This window comes from Carlito syrichta, unplaced genomic scaffold (assembly GCF_000164805.1).
Source record: "Carlito syrichta isolate Samal-C Ts95f unplaced genomic scaffold, Tarsius_syrichta-2.0.1 Scaffold307669, whole genome shotgun sequence".
Taxonomy (NCBI): Eukaryota; Metazoa; Chordata; class Mammalia; order Primates; family Tarsiidae; genus Carlito; species Carlito syrichta.
In genome coordinates, this window is record NW_007251765.1 from 522,096 (window position 1) to 541,433 (window position 19,338).

The 19,338-nt window shown below is 41.6% G+C and overlaps 1 protein-coding gene across 1 annotated transcript in view; it reads right to left on the reverse strand.

The window, feature by feature from the left end:
* Window positions 1-19,338, reverse strand: part of PATJ (PATJ, crumbs cell polarity complex component) — a 415,643-nt gene that overhangs the window by 146,468 nt on the left and 249,837 nt on the right. Inside the window, exon 28 of the mRNA XM_021715786.1 lies at window positions 14,452-14,543. Coding sequence (XP_021571461.1) covers window positions 14,452-14,543 — 92 coding nt within the window. The remainder of the gene's footprint in view (window positions 1-14,451; window positions 14,544-19,338) is intronic.

The following is a 19,338-nucleotide window of genomic DNA, read 5'->3' on the forward strand; positions in this document are numbered from 1 at the left end:
TGGTGAATAACACAGTAGCGTGTAACTCTCCCAGCGCTATTCTGGGGTAGTTAGGAAGGCTGTTTATAAACCCCCTTGTATGTTTCTCTCCCTTTAAGTGGATCCAGCACGTGATTAACTGCATCTCCCTTTTCTGTGTTGGTGACCATGGAAACACATGCTGAGATGGAACCTCTGTGGCAACAGAGTGACCATGGTGAACTGAGCCCCACCCTGCTGAAACCTACTAGGTATTGAGAAAGAAAGCTTTCTTGTTTAAAGCCAGTATCTTTGGGGATGTTTGTTAATGAAGCAGAACTGAGACTTGCTCTCTACAAGTTTATCCTATAAGCATTTTTTAAAAAGCCATATTTATGCCTTATCCACAGTAGCTAAAACCTGGAAACAATCCAAATGTTCACCTATAGAAGAATGGATCAAGCCGGGCTCGGTGGCTCAGCCTGTAATCCCGCGCTTTGAGAGGCTAAGGTTAGTGGACTGCCTGAGCCCGCGGGTTCGAGACCCGCCTGGGCAACTTGGCGAGACCTCATCGCTACGATAAATAAAAAAATCAGCTAGGCGTGGTAGTGCATGCCTGTAATTCCAGCTACTCGGAAGGCTGAGGCAGAAGGATCGCTGGAGCTCAGCAGATCGAGGCTGCAGTGGCCAGGAGCGGCTACTGCACTCCAGTCTGGGTGACAGAGTGAGAGTCCAACTCAAAAAAAAAAAAAAAGAAGAAAGGATCATCAAATTGTTGTATATTCGTAGGCTGGAATATTACATAGTAATTAAAATAACAAACTTGTGACAAACACACCCTGGATAAATCTCAAAGAACATTATGTAAATAAAATAAACCAGATATAAAGATAGTGTAGTGTTGGCCAAAAGATAGCCATATTGACCAATGGAATAGGAAAGAGAGCACAAAAATAAACCTTTCTACAAATGGTTAAATGATTTTCAAAAAGGATACCACGGATGGGGCAAAGGATGGTCTTTTCAATAAATGGTGCTGGGAAAATTGGATATCTACATGTCAAAGAATGACATACATCAGGTAGGTATGGTGGCACACACCTGTAGTCCCAGCTACATCCACGGCAGAGGTGGAGATTGCCTGAGCCCAGGAGGTTGAGGCTGTGGTGACCATGATTATGCCACTGCACTGAAGCCTGGGTGACTGAGGCTCCAACTCAAAACAACAACAACAACAACTACAACCTCAAAATGGATCAAAGACCTAAACATAAGAACTAAAACTATAAACTGGGCTCGGTGGCTCAGCCTGTAATCCCGCGCCTTTGGGAGGCTGAGGTGAGTGGATTGCTTGAGCCCACGGGTTCGAGACCCGCCTGGGCAGCGAGACCTCATCTCTACAATAAATCAAAAAATCAGCCGGGCGGGGGGTAGCGCGCGCCTGTAATTCCGGCTACTCGGAAGGCTGAGGCGGAAGGATCACCAGAGCCCAGCAGATCGAGGCTGCGGTGGCCGGGAGTGGCCACTGCCCTCCAGTCTGGGCGACAGAGTGAGACTCCAACTCAAAAAAAAAAAAAAAAAAAAAGAACTAAAACTATAAAACTCTTAGACAAAAACATAGGGGAAAGTATTCTGACGAGAGACCGGGTAATAATTTCTTACATGATCCCCAAAGCACAGGAAACCACAACAAAAATAGATAAACTGGACTACATCACAATGAAAAACTTGTGTCTATCAAAGGACACAATCCACCGAGTGAAAAGGCAAGCTATGGAATGGGGGAAAATAGGTGCAAATGATATAACTGATAAGTGGTTAATATCTAGAATACATAAACATTCCTATAACCCAACAACAACAGCAGCAAAATAAACAACCAGATTTTTAAAATAGGCAAAGGTCTGGCGTAATCCCAGCACTTTGGGAAGGAGAGGTGAGAGGACTGCCTGAGCTTAGGGGTTTGAGACCAGTCTGAGCAAATTGGTGAGACCTCACCTCTACAATAAATAAAAAAATATTAGTCGGGCATGGAAGCGTGTGCCTGTAGTTCTGACTACTTGGAAGGCTGAGGTAGAAGGATGGCCAGAGCCCAGCAGGTCAATGCAGGGGTGGCCGTGAGTGTGCCATTGCACTCCAGCCTGGGCAACAGGGTGAGATTCCAACTCAGAAAAAAAGAAAAAAAAAATGCAAAGGACTTGAATGGACTTTTCCACAAAGAAGATATTCAAATAGCCAATGAGCACATGAAAAGAAGCTCAATATCACTAATCCACCAGGGAAATGCAAGTCAGAATTATAATAGATACCACCTCACCCGCGTTAAGACGGTTAATATAAAAAAAAAAAGAAAGAAAAGCTGGCAAGGTTGTGAAGAAATGAGAAGCTTGTGCATTGCTGGAAAAAAATGTAAAATGGTGTAGCTACTATTATATAGCTACTAGGGTGGTTCCACAGAAAATAGATGTAATCATGTGGCTCACAAGTCCACTTCTGGGCATATCTCTAAAAGAATTGAAAGAAGGTTCTCGAAGAAACATCTGCACACCCACATTCACAAACAGCGTTCTTCACAATAACTAAAAGGTGGAAACAACTCAGATATCCATCAATGGATGTATGGATTTAAAAAAATGTAGCATATACATCAAATGGAATATCATGCAGCCATCAAAAGGAAAGGATTTCTGGCACATGCTACAGCATGGCTGAATCTTGAAAGCATATGCTAAGTGAAATACACCGTCACAGAAGCATAGATGCTGCATGACTACACGAAGTAGAGTTCATTTCAGAGATGGACAGTGGACCGGAGGATGCTGAGGGCTGGGGGAAGGGAGTAATTTTTTTTATGTATACAGAGTTTCAGTTTGGGAAGATGAAAAAGTTTTGGAGATGGATGATGGTGTTGGTTGAACAACAATGTAAACATACAGGCCAGGCTAAGCCAAGCCAAGTGGCAGCCTAGCCCACCCCCTTGACAAATTTCCATCAGATGCGAGACAAGGACAGAGCCATAGAAATGATAATAGACCACCTTTTGGTCAAGGAGTTTGTGGACTGCAAAAGTCTAACAAGTCTCTTGCAGGAAAAACCCCTCCCCTTGTCTCCTCCCATCTAGCCTACCACCACAGCAGCAATCATGTGACTAATCCACTCATCTTCCTACTGTCCATCACCTGATGTCAGTACCTGCGTGCAACTGCCCCTTCTTATTTTTTTTTTTCTTTCTTGAAGTGGAGTCTCACTCTGTTGCTCAGGCTGGAGTATAGTGGCACACTCACGACTACCCCAGCATCGACCTGCTGGGCATCGGTGAACCTTCTACATCAGCCTTCCAAGTAGCCAAAACTACAGGCACAGGCTACCACAACTGGCTGATTTTTTGTTTATAGTAGAGATGAGGTCTTGCCAAGTTGCCTGGGCTGGTCTCGAACCCGCAGGCTCAGGCAATCCACTCGCCTCAGCCTCCCAAAGTGCTGGGATTACAGGCTGAGCCACCAAGCCAGGCTACTCCTTCTTAATTAATGATGTGGAACAGAATTCTGCCCAATCACCTTCCCCCATTCAAGGGAAATGGTTAAAAGGCCTCAGCTATGAGCAGCCATTATGCCATTGCCTTACTAAACTCTGGTGTGGCCATGTGCTCTTTGAGCTATGACTGTCACCATGCTTCCTGGCTTTGGCCCCCTTCCCTACCTTGGGGAGGTGAATCTCCTTTTTATCTCTCTCTCTAATTTATTTTCTAAGTAAACTATATTTTCTAATCTAACTTCTGTGCAATTCTTTGCATCTTTCATGTGTCATCAGATCGCACACCGGATACCCACACCCCCAGCGGGCCTGACCTAACATTCCGGAGGGCCCGCTAGCATTTCTGAAGGTCCCTCATGCCAATGAACTGTACACGTAAAATGATTAAGACGGCAAATTTCATGTTATGTGTATTTCATTGCAATTAAAAAAAAAATTACCCGAGTAAGGAAAAAAGTGAAAGTGTGTTGGAAATATGTTTGAGTGATTTAACGTGTCATTTAAAATCATTACTGTCTTTAGGACAGCTCTGATCTTGGCCCTAAGAAATACCCTTTCACCAAATCTTTAGGACCTCATTTTATGCCAACAAAATAGCATTACATCAAAAGCAGAAGTGGTGTGCCTAAATTCAGCATGGACTCCTGAGCAGGCTGATCTGATTTTTTTTTTTTTTTTTTTTGGTGACTTGTTCTAAAATGATTACACAACTACAATCCAGTGCCTAGCACAGTGATTAGGTATGTACGCACACACAAAAATGTTCAATAAACATAAGAACAGAAATAAAGCGGTCTGGATATTATTTTCTGATTATATTAAACCAGACACTTTAGGACAGAAAAACAAAACAAAACAACTCTACATTTGCTGAATTAATTGGAAAGTGACATTGAATTAACATTCAGCCAGGAAAGCTCCATGTAAATGAACCAGAAGTAACGTATAATAGCAAAGCAAATCATTAGAACTCAATGGGAACACAATTCCTTTCTGCAAAGATCCCAGAAGATACTCCTAACTGTATAAACAGACTGCATAATTTCTAATTCACAAGTGGAAGGAACTACCAAAAGAGCTGTTGAATCAGAAATAAACATCCAGTTGAGAGTGGAATTAGGAATTCTATTCTCTTGGCATTCCAAATAATGCCCATCACAACGCAGGCCACTGGAGACACTCAGCATGCAGACCCACGTTTGGCAAAGGTGGCCCCAGGCATGTTCTACATAACTGCAACCAGTTGGGCAGAGGAAAAGGTGGCTCATGATATATTTCAATGTACTGATTGGGAGAGTGGATGTGGGAAGCTTAGGACTGCAAGGAACAGATGACTGTCACCAATGTGTCTCACAGAAAGTCTTTCTAAAAGATAGAACAGTAGGTCCTCTCTGCCATTGCCCTCTTGTTCCTGGCTGGCAGAGCCCAAATATTATTCAGATATATAGCCCTCGACACAAGGCCATGTGCTGGGAAAGGGGACCCTCCCCCTCAGAGATAAACTGGGACAAATCCTGCCTGACTGGTCTCCGGTAATCATGGTACTCTCATTCCAAGAGCCAGTGAATGGTCTGGTAATGGGAATGAGTCCCACAGGAGAGCCTCAGGAGAGACTTGTTCAGAGGTCTCAGTGCAGCTAAAGTAGACTGAAGGAGCAAAACTTCTCAGAATCCAGGCTAAAAGTCTACCTGTGACAGAAAATGCAGAGGGACCCAAATGTCTCACCCCAGTTGTGTACGATTTGTTCTCATTCATTAGGATTTTCTGTCAGCAAGCAATAGAAACGAATTTGGGTCAACTTAAGCAAGAGGGAATGTTTTGGAGGGACACAGGGTTCTCACAAAACTGGTTGACAGGCTACAGGACCAGGCTTGGAACAGTTAGGAACCAAGAGACCTCCAGAGCACAAGGAAGTAGAAAGCAGAATGACATCATGGCAGGAAAGTACCGTGGGTGCATGGCTCTATGAATGTACACCATTTACAGCAACATCTCTCATGTCACTTGCTTCCAGTTCTCAGCCTAAGGTATCACATTGCCCAAGCTTAGGACACTTGGTCACCCATCACCCACACCTTGGCAGTGAGAGAAAGATTTGCCTCTTCAACTTCCACAGACAGAGGTAGGCATCTAGATTTGCTGTGTTTACTATTTCACCAGTGTCCATGTAAGAGTGTGTGTGTGTGTGTCTGTGTGTGTGTGTGTGTGTGTGTGTGTGTGTGTGTGTGTTTTGGGGCAGGGTTGGGGGAAATCAACCAAAGGAAGTAGTCGTCCAATAGGGCAAAGAGTATAAATGTTGACCCGCAAATAGGAAAGTCCGCAGCATCCCTGAGGACCATCCTAACCAGGTATTTCCGAGTGCCAAAAGGTAAAACGAACATAGTAATAATCCCTACAAACTAACATATGCTGGCACTGTGTTAAGGAATGGGCATAGCAAAGAAAATATTACCAATTCTGCCCATGAAATAGTAAAACTGATTTTCAAGGATACTTCACATGTCATTCAAGATGGCTAGGCTGCCTGTCTGGTAGGGATACTTTACCTAATTCACTGAATTCACCTAAGTCATGCATGGCCCTGTATAATACTTGATCACTTTAGATGGACTACAATCAACCCTCAGGAGAGAAAGATTTACAGCTACTGTGGATATTTCTAAGAATATGCCACCAGGGGTTGTGGCTCATGCTGGTAATCCCAATACTTTGGGAGGCCAAGGCAGGAGGGTGGTTTGAGCCCAGGAGCTGGATACCAGCCAGGGCAGCATAGCAAGATTCTCTCTCTCCAAAATGAAAAAATTAGCCAGGCATGGTGGTGTGTGCCTGTATTTCCAGCTACTTGGGAGGCTGAAGCTGGAAGATTGCTTGAGCCCTGGAGTTTGAGGCTGCAGTGAGCTATGATCACACCACTTTACTCCAGCCTGGGTTCAGAGGGAGACTCTTCCACCCCTCCCAAAAAGTCACAGACTTTCAGAATGATTCCATAAATGTATGATCCAATGGAATCATACTTGGATTAAATGTACAACTTTCCCAGTATCTCAAAGGAAACAATGGTTCTTATTTGGACAGATACATTTCTTTCTTTCTTTTTTTTTGAGTTGGAGTCTCACTCTGTTGCCCCCACTGGAGGGCAGTGGCACGCTCCCGGCCACCCCAGGGTAGAACTGCTGGGCTCTGGCGATCCTTCCGCCTCAGCCTTCCAAGTAGCCAGAAATACAGGTGTACGCTAACACGCCCGGCTAATTTTTGATTTATTGTAGAGATGAGGTCTCGCCAAGTTGCCCAGGTGGGTCTCGAACCCGCAGGCTCAGGCAGTCCACTCACCTTGGCCTTGCAAAATGCTGGGAATACAGGCTGAGCCACTGAGCCCTCCCTGGACATACATTTCAATGTCTTTCATGAAAGGTCACAACACAAAACATTCTAACTCCACCTTGTTCTTGAATTAAATTCTATTTACAAACAAAAAAAATAATAATAAGCAATTAAAATTATCATTTAAAATGGAGAGTACAGAAAAGAAGTACTAGAAGAAACTAAGGAAGCATTAGAATTTCACAGCATTATGAGTGACTTATCTTGGTCTGCCATATGGTCTGACTAAACAAAGAAACAGAGAAACAGAAGAGCCTTGAAATTTTCGGTGTCTGTGCTTCCTTTCTCCTTGCAACTCCTAACGGAGTTCAGTGCAAATGGCAGCCATCCTCCCCAAAACTTCTTGTCCTATATACCACGGATGACATTTTACCGTACACTTGAAAAGGGGCATTGCATTCTTTAACGGTCCATGAGAATCAGAAAGAGGCTTCCTTACAGAATTCAAAACGATGGACACACATCTGTTCTCATCCAATGATACTTTCCTGAAGAAAGATTGCTTTTCCTCTAGAAGCAAATTTCCAGGTATATTGATAGGGAATAACATTTAACTCTGGAACCTCTGGGTGTCTGTACATACTATGACTATGCTTACTGATGTTTCAAGTTCTAGCCTAAGCCTCTTTCTCTGTGACACCTTCCCGTAGGTCTCAAAGACTAGACGGGTGCATGTCCTCTGTGTTCCTACAGCATCATGGCACTTCTATCATGGCATCAGGTACTAGATTACTGTTTATTCTCGGTCTCTTCCCTTAGGACACAGATTGCATTCTTTACCTCACTGACTCCACAATATCAACACAAGTAGGCACTCAGTAAATACCTGTTGAAAAAAAGGAATGTTTCTTTCTGAAAGCAAAACTCACACTTCTGTGTATAGTCTTTATTCGCTCTTGTCTATCAAAACTAGATCTAATGGATCAAGAGTATGGTAAGGATTTTTAAAATAGGCATCCAAGTTGCTTCTTCAGATGGACATTTCCTCAAGACGACTCTGGCAGTCACCTTAATTTCAAGTCAATATCATCTTTCAGGGATATGACCAGAGGATAACCGGCTACACTATATTTTTAATGACAAAAACAAGACATATGTTCAATCAATACAGTAGGGTAGGTCCCCTGGTGAGACTACTTTTACCCAGCAGGACCTGACCGCCAGCACTAAATCTTTCCCAGGTTTTCAGTTTCATTTCGCCCCAGGAGTTTTTACACGGTACACATTTTCCACATGCAATTAAGTAATGGAGAGTGAGTTGTTATACATGACATTTAATTTTCAACAGTGGGGGAAGGAACGACAAGAGCTGCAGGCAAGATCATTAATCTCCTTGGATCCCTGCACTGCCGGATACAGCAACTCATTCACCGTGCTAACACAGCTCTCCTCCTGTACTTAAATGAGTTTGCTCATGCAGAGGGGACAACTTCGAACAGGAACCCCCCCCCGAAATGAATGCAAGCTACACAGCAAGCATCCAGACCGTAACACACATCTGGATGATCCAGAGATGAATAATGTCAAAAAATACAAGTTGTAATTGTGCTCTATGATGCTTAGAGTAAAAAGTCCAGAATTGTCCAAAATCCAATGATTCAAAAAGCAAAAGTGATTATGTAAGTCACATGTAGACAGCGGTAACCGGCTGATTTGTGCCAATGATTCACTGACCCTTTGTGAATTACAGATCAATTAACATACGAATAAATACAAGTGTTAAAACAATATGACAAGGACATGATCACAAATTGCACATCATTATTGAAAGGACATAGCCGGGCTCGGTGGCTCAGCCTGTAATCCCACGCCTTTGGGAGGCTGAGGTGAGTGGATTGCCTGAGCCTGCGGGTTCGAGACCTGCCTGGGCAGCGAGACCTCATCTCTACAATAAATCAAAAAATCAGCCGGGCGTGGTAGTGCATGCCTGTAATTCCAGCTACTTGGAAGGCTGAAGCAGAAGGATCATCGGAGCCCAGCAGGTCAAGGCTGCGGTGGCCAGGGGCGGCCACTGTTCTCCAGTCTAGGCAACAGAGTGAGACTCCAACTCAAAAAAAAAAGAAAAAGAAAGGACATAACATGGAGTCAATACACTCAATGAGCAGCCATTTTAACATTGCCTAGATCTGTCATGTTCCTCTAGCAGTTCACTTTACGTTCTAATCACTAGCCAAGGACAGCATCAGTTTCTCAGAGACAGCAATTGATCACTGTTTTACAACCCCCTCCCCATCTTGTTTTGTATTCATTAGCTTTTCCATTTCAAGTATCTGCCTCCACCCACAAGACCCAAATAAGCCTCATCAGCCCTTTGTGACTTTCATGACACAGACCCCATCACTATGACAGCAACCTTGTTGCTAGCCCACCCATCTGCCTGCTGCCCATCACCTGACTTAGCACCTGTACATACCTGCCCTCCGTGATGACATGGAGTAAACCACCATCCAACCACCTTAACGACCTGCTCCCACCAAAGGGAAAGTTTAAAAAGGATTTGACTTCCAGTAGCCAGGCGCCATTGCTTTACTAAGCTCTGGTATGGCCATGTGCTCTTTGAGTTCTGGCCACTGTCATACTTCTAAGCTTTGGCCCCCTCTCCTACCTTGCAGAGGTGACTCTCCTCTCTCTCTCTATCTCTCGACCTCTCTCTCTCTCTCTCTCTCTCTCTCTAATTTACTTCTGGCTTTACTAAACTCTGTTGTGGCCATGTGCTCTTTGAGTTTTGGCCACCGCCATATTTCCTAAGCTTTTGGTCCCCTCTCCTATCTTGGAGAGGTGAATTTTCTCCCTCTCCCTCTCCCTCCCCCTTAGACACCTTGTTAGACTTGGTCTAACATTTGGAGGCCCTGCTGGGATATATTTTAACTTAACCACTATAGACTAAAGGCCTAAGATAATTAAAATCTTGCCTCTAGCATATTCTGATAGCTTTCTGTGACTACCGCCAATCATACTCCAAAACCTGTGGCTGGTTCCCATTTTTGTCTCAATTGTAAATGAATTTGAAAGAGAGTTGCCAACATATAAAAGCCAAAAGCTTCTGTATAATGGAAAAGCACAGAGAATTAATAATTTCAACTTAGGAAGTAAATGTCACCAAACAGAAGTACAAACTGTAAAGAAATACAATTTATAAAAGCTATTTTTCAAAGCAACAGTATAACACAGTACAAACTATTATGCAAAATGGAAAAGCAAAGCAAAGTTGTGTCTGTGGTGCTGAGGTGATTAGAGTGTTAACTTCCTGAAACTTGATAATAAATCCATTTCTAATTGTTTCAAGATTTGGTTCCAAAATAGACAAAACCAGCATTCTTACAACAACAGTTGGAAAACAGTAATAGATATGGCAGAGGTTAAAGACGCACTTTAGGGATTAACAAGCAAGATAATCATCCTGAAGATGAAGTGTCGAATAGCATCTAAAATCGACAGGCCAGCACGTCCAACTAGGACCCAAATCCACCATTGTACCTCCCTGGGCATGTGCAGACCTGAGGAGAAATAAAATACTCTCCTTTTTGCTTTCCTCATGTGCCCTAAATTCTGACACTACTTAATTTAACTTACCTTAGTGATATCTACTATAGTTTATTGGCATGGGGATTAATTTATTAATTAGATTTTTCTTTATACGTTCCTTAATTAAATAGTGTTCAGCTCCTTGTTAGAATATCAGGTCATCCATAAAAAAGGCAGCAGCTGCTGACAGGGACCTGATGTTTTAGGCAGGCTGTACCATCTCTCATTTTAACATTTCCCAGAAATGGTTTGATATACTGTCTATTGCTATCTCTACCAGAGCTTAATCATTATGATGTCAATGAAGGCATTCTTAAACTCGATGTGCTTCACTTACAAAATATTCAAAACACTGGAACTTGACTAAGCTTATACAAGAGAGTGAGTCTTCTCTTTCCCTCCTCCTGGTTTCTTTTATCTCCTCCTCTCTCCTTTCCCTCCCACCTTTTCTTCTTCTTTTTTGCCATCAGCGTAGTCATCACCATGGTAGCAAACACTGTGGAGTCCATACGGCCAGGCAACATGTATGTGTCAATATATGAGGTAAGCCATAAGATAGCTATTTCTTCCCCATATAATCGATTAGGAAACTGACCAAGCTCCCTCAGCTGGGGCATTATAGAACTGGGTTTCAAGCCCAGGCAGGGTGAATCCAGGGTTTCTTCTTTGATTACGAAGTCTTATAATTCAGCCATGTTTTTAAAAAAGAATTTATCACCTCAGGTAAGAGTCCCCAGTCGAGTGAATACTTCTTTCCCTTAAGACAATTGAAGTACTTTATTAATAAAACATAAATTACCAGATACACATCTACTCAATCAAACAAAAGGCTGTCCGCAGTGCACCCATCTCTCTTGATTTAATTCAAGCTCACTTTCCTTTACACCGGATAAAAGTGAATATGACAAAAGTTTGTTAGAATTACTCCTATCTTTCTTTCTCCCTACAAAAGAAGCCATAGAAAATCTTCCTAACTCCGCTAATTTGGGAAAGTACTGGAAAAAGGGATAGAGGCATGAAGAATTTTGTAAAATACTGAGTTACATAAATATGTGTATATTGTAATCACAAAATAATAACAATGACAACTAACTGTGGTTATTATTTTTGGAGACTAAATAATCTAGAATTGCTTACTAGGAGCTAAAAGAAAAATTAAGCAATAAGGCTATCTGAATGTCCACTGCATGCTCGGCACTGTAATTTTGTGACCATGCAAGAAATGTTCATGCTATGGTCTGAATGTTTGTGTTCCCTCCAAAATCGCTGTTGAAGCCTAATCACCAACATGAAGGTATTAGTAGCTAGGGTCTTTAGGAAGGTATTCAGGTCATGAGGGTAGGGCCCTCATGAATGAGATTACTGCCCTTATAAAATAGGCCCAGGGGAGCCCATCCAGCCATGTAAGGACCCGACAAGAATACACCTTCTATGAAACAGGAAGTGGACCCTCACCAGACACCAAATTTGCTAGTGCCTTATCTGCAACTTCCTAGCCTCCAAAACAGCAAGAAATAAATTTCTGTTCTTTATAAGCCACCCAGGTTACGGTATTTTGCTATAGCAGCATGAAGAAATGATGACAACTTACAATTAGATTACATATTTTAAATGTACACTGATAGTCTTAAATTGCTAAAAATCATTTTCAGTAAATACACATTGAGCAGCACCCTCAATGCATCCTTAGTCTTGTATATGCCATTCATTTACTCAACCCATTCTGTTCTTGATTCTGCTGTGTTCTGAACAATCAAAATGTAAATCAACAGACACCAAATTGATAGAGCTTTACTATTATTAAAACGCTACTCAGAGCTGGGCTCGGTGGCTCAGCCTGTAATCCCACGCCTTTGGGAGGCGGAGGTGAGTGGACTGCCTGAGCCTGCGGGTTTAAGACCCGCCTGGGCAGCAAGACCTCATCTCTACAATAAATCAAAAAATTAGCCGGGCGTGGTAGCGTGCACCTGTAATTCCGGCTATTTGGAAGGCTGAGGTGGAAGGATCGCCGGAGCCGAGCAGGTCGAGGCTGCGGTGGCCGAGAGTGGCCACTGCACTCCAGTCTGGGTGACCGAGTGAGACTTCAACTCAAAAAATAAAATAAAATAAAATGCTACTCAGCTCTCTCTTCTGTATTCTAAATAGTTTCAAATCATTTAACCTTTCTGTAGTAAAGGGGGAGGGTTCTATTTCCCAATTACTTAACTGTATTAAATTATTTCCTTTGGATACTATTCCATTTTCTTTCTGCTGTCTTTAAAATGGGATGGTCCTGCTGGGCATGGTGGCTCATGCCTGTAATCCCAGCACTTTGGGAGGCAAAGGCAAGAGGATTACCTGAGCCTAGGGGTTCGAGACCAGCCTGGGCAACATGTTGAGACCTTGTCTCTACAATAAATCAAAAAAGTAGCTGGGCATGGTGGTGCGCACCTGTCGTTCCAGCTACGTGGAAGGCTGAGGCAGAAGGTTGCCTGAGCCCAGCAGGCTGAGGCTGTGGTGGCCATGAGTGTGGCACTGTACTCCAGCCTGGGTGACAGAGTGAGACTTCGACTCAAAAAATAAAAAAATAAAGTAACATGGGATAGCCCAGAATGGGGAATAAACACACCTCCCCATGCTGAGAAAGTAACAGCAATGCTCACAACAGCAAGCACTTGTGGTAGCAGCCGCCACTGTGTGCTACATACATCTTCTCACGGAATCTCCATACAATTTTATACGCAGTTTTTAGGCTTAAGCATGTTGCTTTTGTGGACTTCTCTTGATGAACAACATCTTAATCCCTTGAGCACTGATCTTTCTTCACATCTGTTCAAGTTTTTATCAACTAACCCTCATTTCAGAAACCCTGACAACACAAAGGACAAGAAAACTGAAAAAGGAGAGTGGTGTCTGACCAGGTGAGTAACCCTAAAGGGAGTTTCTTAACATACAAAGATATACTAGGAAGAGGAAAGTTCCTCCTTCTGGAAATAAAGAGTGAAAAATCAGGAAACCAGAAAGTGCCACTAGCAGGGAGAAAAGGGTGCTAATGTAGGATTTCTGTGGAGCAAAGTAGCAACAACAGGTGAGACTCAAATGATGAAGTGAGAAGGAATATTTCAATCCCATCAGTTCCCGTGCTTGGGAATAAAACTGCCCTCTGATCCCAGTGGTCCCCGGGAATGGACAGGTCTTCCTGACGGTAACTAATGAGAAAGGGAAGAATAATCATGATCATCATTATCATAAAACAGCAGCTGACATTCTTTCGGCGCATACTCTATGATAGATATTGTACTGACCATTTTAAATATGTGAAATATTGCAATGAATGAGGGAGTCTCTATTATCCCCATTTTACAGGTGACAACTAAGACCCAGAAAGAAAAGAAACAGAGCAACACAGTTAACATATATGAGAGCTAGTTCCGTCAGCTAAAAACAATTCAGATTAACTTGTCATATCAGTTCAATGACAGAGAATGAAACAACCTCATTCCACCGCTGACGTCGGCAATGGTGGCTACGAACCACAAGGTTCTGATTCTGACTCATTTGTACGCTTAAGGACTCAGTCAGCTTGCAGGTGAGGTGTGGGTGAATGTGCAGCCCCAAATACAACACAGTTCCAGACAGCAGAGCGGCCAGCACCCCCATTCGGAATTTCTTACCAGCACTCTTAAAATGAAGCTTCTAAAAATGTCCTTGGTTCTAGTTTCTGTTTATTCTTTGAGGACATTAACGATTCAGCAAATGTACCAAACAATGGTAACAGAAAGAGAAGGCAGAAGGGCACCATATATTTATACACAGGATAATCAAATCCAGTAAGGGCAGAGTTTTATGACTGAAATATAAATATTAGCCTCAACTACCAATTCTAGCGTGTAAAACATAAAAAGCAAATACACTTCATAATCAAAACAATCCATACTTCTCTTAAAGTGGCAGTTAAATGTATTTTCAAAATAGTGATTTTATTGGATAAATCAAAGATAACATAGTCTTACACAAAAATAACATCTTCAGAAGATATTTTAGATTTTAGAAAACCAGATCTATGGCTCTTACCTGATGAAAACCAGCTTGACCTTTGATGGGGCAGTCTTAATAATGGCAGATGCATTTTGGTGACTTCTTCCATACAGGATCTGATTGTTTATCTGTTTCAGAAAAAAATAACACATACTTATTTATACATGTATATATGTATATGCTTGAAATTAGACAATAAAGTCTATTTTAAAAATTCTATTTTAAAGATGTGGGGTATGACAAGTCTATTAATTTTTGATTATATATAGTATTCTCTAATGCTAAAAATCTTATATTCTTCATCGTACAGATTCAAACACTAACACTAAACAGCTGTTAAAAATCTCTCAAATTCAGTTTAGACTACAGTCAATGAAGAACATACAGTTCTTGATCCTTCTGCTAAAACTTCAAGAGAGTAGTAGTTGAACTGGATGCAAAAACTTTATGATAGGTATTTCATTTTCTTCAGTGTTTCCAGATTTCTCAAAAATGCAGAAAACAGACCAAACTGTGGCATTCACCGGAGCTCGGAGGGCCCATTAAATATGATTCTGTAAATGTGTCAAGGTTATTACATAGCATCAATTTTGTTACTCTGGAGGTGGTAAATATTATATCCCTGCTTTAAGTCAAATTTTAAATCAACTACACAGAAAGATTTTACTGTGCACTATCAACGAGCCATCTGCTCACAGCCAAGAGGTGGTGAAAATTTTAACTTGATTGGGTTTACCTAAATGTGTTCTAAAAAAATTTACATTCTATTTTTTTCATTCCAGATATTCTTACTGATAAATGATGATGATAGCTGTAATATTTTATTTTATTCTGTCCAACTGATAAAAGTTCATACAGTTGCCCTCCCCAGTTCTTTAATAAGTAGTTAATGACCTATACTATACTATCCATCTTAAATGTGGTCTTGATGATTTCTACTACTCAGGGGACAGTACAGTATACTATACGAGGGATAGTACAGAGGGATTGAAGCCCTTTGTCATTAGCATCTAATTTGTCTGTTTTTGCTGCCTCTGAAATTTTGCATTTAAAGACATGCTTGATATTCCTTTGAAAATATACCTTTAAAATCATCTATTTTGTCACAAGAGTGACAAAAAAGAAAGCATATGGAAGTGAACACTTCAAAATATGTAATAAAAATATAGTATTTTTTTTTTTTTTGAGTCAGAGTCTTACTCTGTTGCCCAGACTGGAGTGCAGCGGCACGCTCATGGCTACCACAACCTAGACCTGCTGGGCTCAGGCGATCCTTCCGCCTCAGCCTTCCAAGTAGCTGGAACTACAGATGCATGCCACCACGCCTGGCTAGTTTTTGTGATTTATTGTAGAAATGAGGTCTCACCAAGTTGTTCAGGCTGGTCTTGAACACCCGGGGGCTCAGGCAGTCCTCTTGTCTCGGCCTCCCAAAGTGCTGGGATTACAGGCTGAACCACCACATCCGGCCAAAATATAGTATTTTTAACAGTCTAAAAAGAAGTTGTTTCATCGCCTTGCCTAATTAGTAGCTGGGATTCATATCCCAGGCTGTTGTCCAAAGACTAGCCTTGAGCAACCCCTGCACTCTGCCTCTCATTCCATCGACTTTTGTTTTTCACCAAGTTCACTAATCTCATAGAAATCCAATGATTTCCACACTGTCATTTCTCTGTGCCTCAGCTTCCTCTTCTCTTAAAGAAATCTAAGCATCTGCTTCACAAAACTATTGTGAGAATGAAACAAGACAATGTCTTCAAATTTTATTTCTAGTGCTCTTGATATCTAAAGGGCTCTTGTATTTTCTATAGAATGGGGGGTGGGGTCTCACGATGTTGCTCAGGCGGGTCTTGAACTCCTGGCTTCAAGCAATCTCCCGCCTCAGCCTCCCAAAATAGTGTGACTACAACTGGGAGCTACCATGCCTGGCCTCATTTTTCTTATATTTATATCGTCTTACCTAACTTAGCAGTAAGGCAAATGGTCAAAGAAATGATGCGGTCACATTAAGAGTATGTGAAAAAGTCTACCTAATGACCCAGAAAATGACCAAAATGAATTACGTGGCAAAACTAGGTTATAAAATAGTATGCCTAGCATGATTGTGTTTATCTGCTGACCACGTTTTCTAGTCTCTTTAATTCACACTGAACTGCCCACAAAGATCGTATTAAATCCTATTTGAAAATGAGATGATGTGTGCACAGAGGCTAATTCAAGGCCTGGCGTGCAGGTAATTATTTGTGAATGCCTTCCCCGTGGACTCTGCTTACAGAGAGCCTTTTCCAAACCACGACATGTCTTTGAATCTTATGGCACTGGGTTTAAGGACATTCTCATTGCACTTACGCCCCACCACACGTGGTAAAGGCAATCCCTGTTAGGGGGTGGGCAGCCACCACATCTCCTGAATGGAGCTAAACTCCTGATGGCATGGACCAGTACCCTCTCAGGATTCCCGGCCTCCCACGCGTAGCCTGCATGTACGGGCCTCCAAGAGGTTGCGAACTGCAGAGCCCTGGATGGAAGTGGCCTTAAGCAACCACACATGGGCTTTCTCAGCCTTCAAAATGATTGTGGTACATATACACAATGGAATATTATGCAGCCATAAAGAAGGACAAATATATGGACTTCGCAGCAACTTGGATGGATTTGGAGTCGATCATACTCAGTGATTTTTCACAGAAACAAAGAACAGAGTTCCATATGTTCTCACTCATAAATGGACCCTGAACAATTATAATGCTATAAGAAAGCGATTGGTAGTAATGGGAAACTGTCAGGGGAGTGAGGGTGGGATTGGCAGTTGAGGGAAACTGCTAGGAGAGGGAGGGGCACACCTCATCAACAAGGGTACCTGCATGATCAGCGTTTATATATCCAACCCTGAAATGTACCCCACATCCTTATCATAAAAATTTTTTAAAAATTAAAAAAAATTTTTTTTTGATCAGCAAAAGCTTGAGCATATAAGAAAATCAAATTGTTTCATGTTCATGGATATGCTTATTTTTTAGTTGCGGGCCTCCGTTTTGGTAGAACAGAATATATGGCACAATTATTCTGAGAAGAAAAAAATGATATCCCAAATGAAGACAGCAGTTCATTCATTTTAATTTACAAACGAGGAAATCTAAAGTCACGCCTTTCCTGGCGCTGTCTGTAAATGGCCAGAGGCTCTGGCAGTTGGAAGGCGAAGCAGCTTGCTTGCCGCTGATGTTTTTTCCAGTGCCAGCAACTGGAGCTGTTATTGTTCAGGCAGCCGCTCCCTGCCAATGTTGAGAGGCTTCCGGAGAAACTGCGGTGCAGCGGAAAACTGGGAACAGAGCAAGAAACTCAAGACAGAGTGAGCCCTGACTTAACTGGAGCCAATCGAAAAGCAAAATGCAGATCTCCAGATTAATAAAAAAAAAAAAATCCAAGACAAAGTCTCTTTTCTGGACTTAAAAATAACACATTCGTAGCTGCTCAATTTCAAAAGAGGTCTCTCTCTTTTCTGTTTTCTTATTTAATATAGATAATTTTGCTATTTAAGCGAAAGGTATATAGTGTCCAGCAACTTGAACAGTTTTTTAGGTCCTCATCACAAAAGGAAACACATTCCAGAGAAAATTCATTAAGTAATTAGAAAGAATATAAGAGACTTTATGTACAATTAACTTTAGATTGTCACCTCCTGTATTATTGAGAAGCTGCTGTTCTCTGAGGGTGCCATTCTTTAAACAACAGACGGAGGTGGACTCTCCCCCCTCAAAAAAAAGCATCCTTTTTGGGAAGTCTATTAGGTTGATTTTAATTAACAATGGCTATCAATCACTGAGTACTTACTCTGTGCAGAACACTATGCTAAACTTGTTATGCACAGTTTCTCATTTAAATCTCAGAACAACCTGGGTGTTATTTATTTTCACTAGATTATGAAACCGTAATTTGCCCAACGGGATTTAGCTATTAATTTAAAACCCTATAGTCCTAGAGCACACCCAGAGGCATGGTGCACATAAAAAAATTTCATGATTTCTAAAGGTCATCTAAAGGTCATCTTTATAAAGATGTCTATTAAATAAACTATGATCAAGAACAGAAGTGTGATAGTCATTCCACCATCTTAGGGCCTAGACTTTTGAGGTAAAGAGTTCAGAATCAACAGATCACCACGACACCTAGGGGAAATGCCCAATAGTGGAGTTTTAGTCTTTTGAAAGTTCCAAATACAATATAAAGTTCCGTGAGACTGTACCTTTCTCTTCATGCAAACTACACTTTGAACAAATAATGTGCCCTTATGAAACTTTTAAAAATATACAGGCATATCTTAAAGGAATCTACAGATTCAACATAATCCCTGTTAAACTACCAGCATCATTTTTCACAGATCTAGCAAGACAAAATTTAAATTCATATAGAAACAAAAAAGAGTCTGAGTAGCCAAAGCAATCCTAAGCAAAAAAGAACAAAGCCAACATCACATTGCCAGACTTCAAACTTTACTACAAGGCTACAATAACCAAAACAGCATGGGACTGATACAAAAATGGATACATAGACCAATGGAACAGAATAGAGAACCTGGAAATAAAACTGCTGACCTACAACCAACTCATCTTTGACAAAGTTGGGGGGGAAAAATAAACCACAGAAAGGACACCCTCTTCAACAAATGATGCTAGGAAAACTGGTTAACCATCTGCAGAAGAATGAAGTTGGGCCCTACCTATCACCACAAACCAAAATTAACTCAAGATGGATTAAAAACTTAAATGCAAGACCTCAAACTATAACAATCCTGGAAGAAAACCTAGAAACACTCTCCTGGACATCAGCCTAGGCAGTGAATTCATGACCTAGTCTTCAAAAGAAAAGGTGGTGAAAACTACAATTGAAAAATGGTATCTTATGGGGGGGGGTGGGATGGGCAGTTGA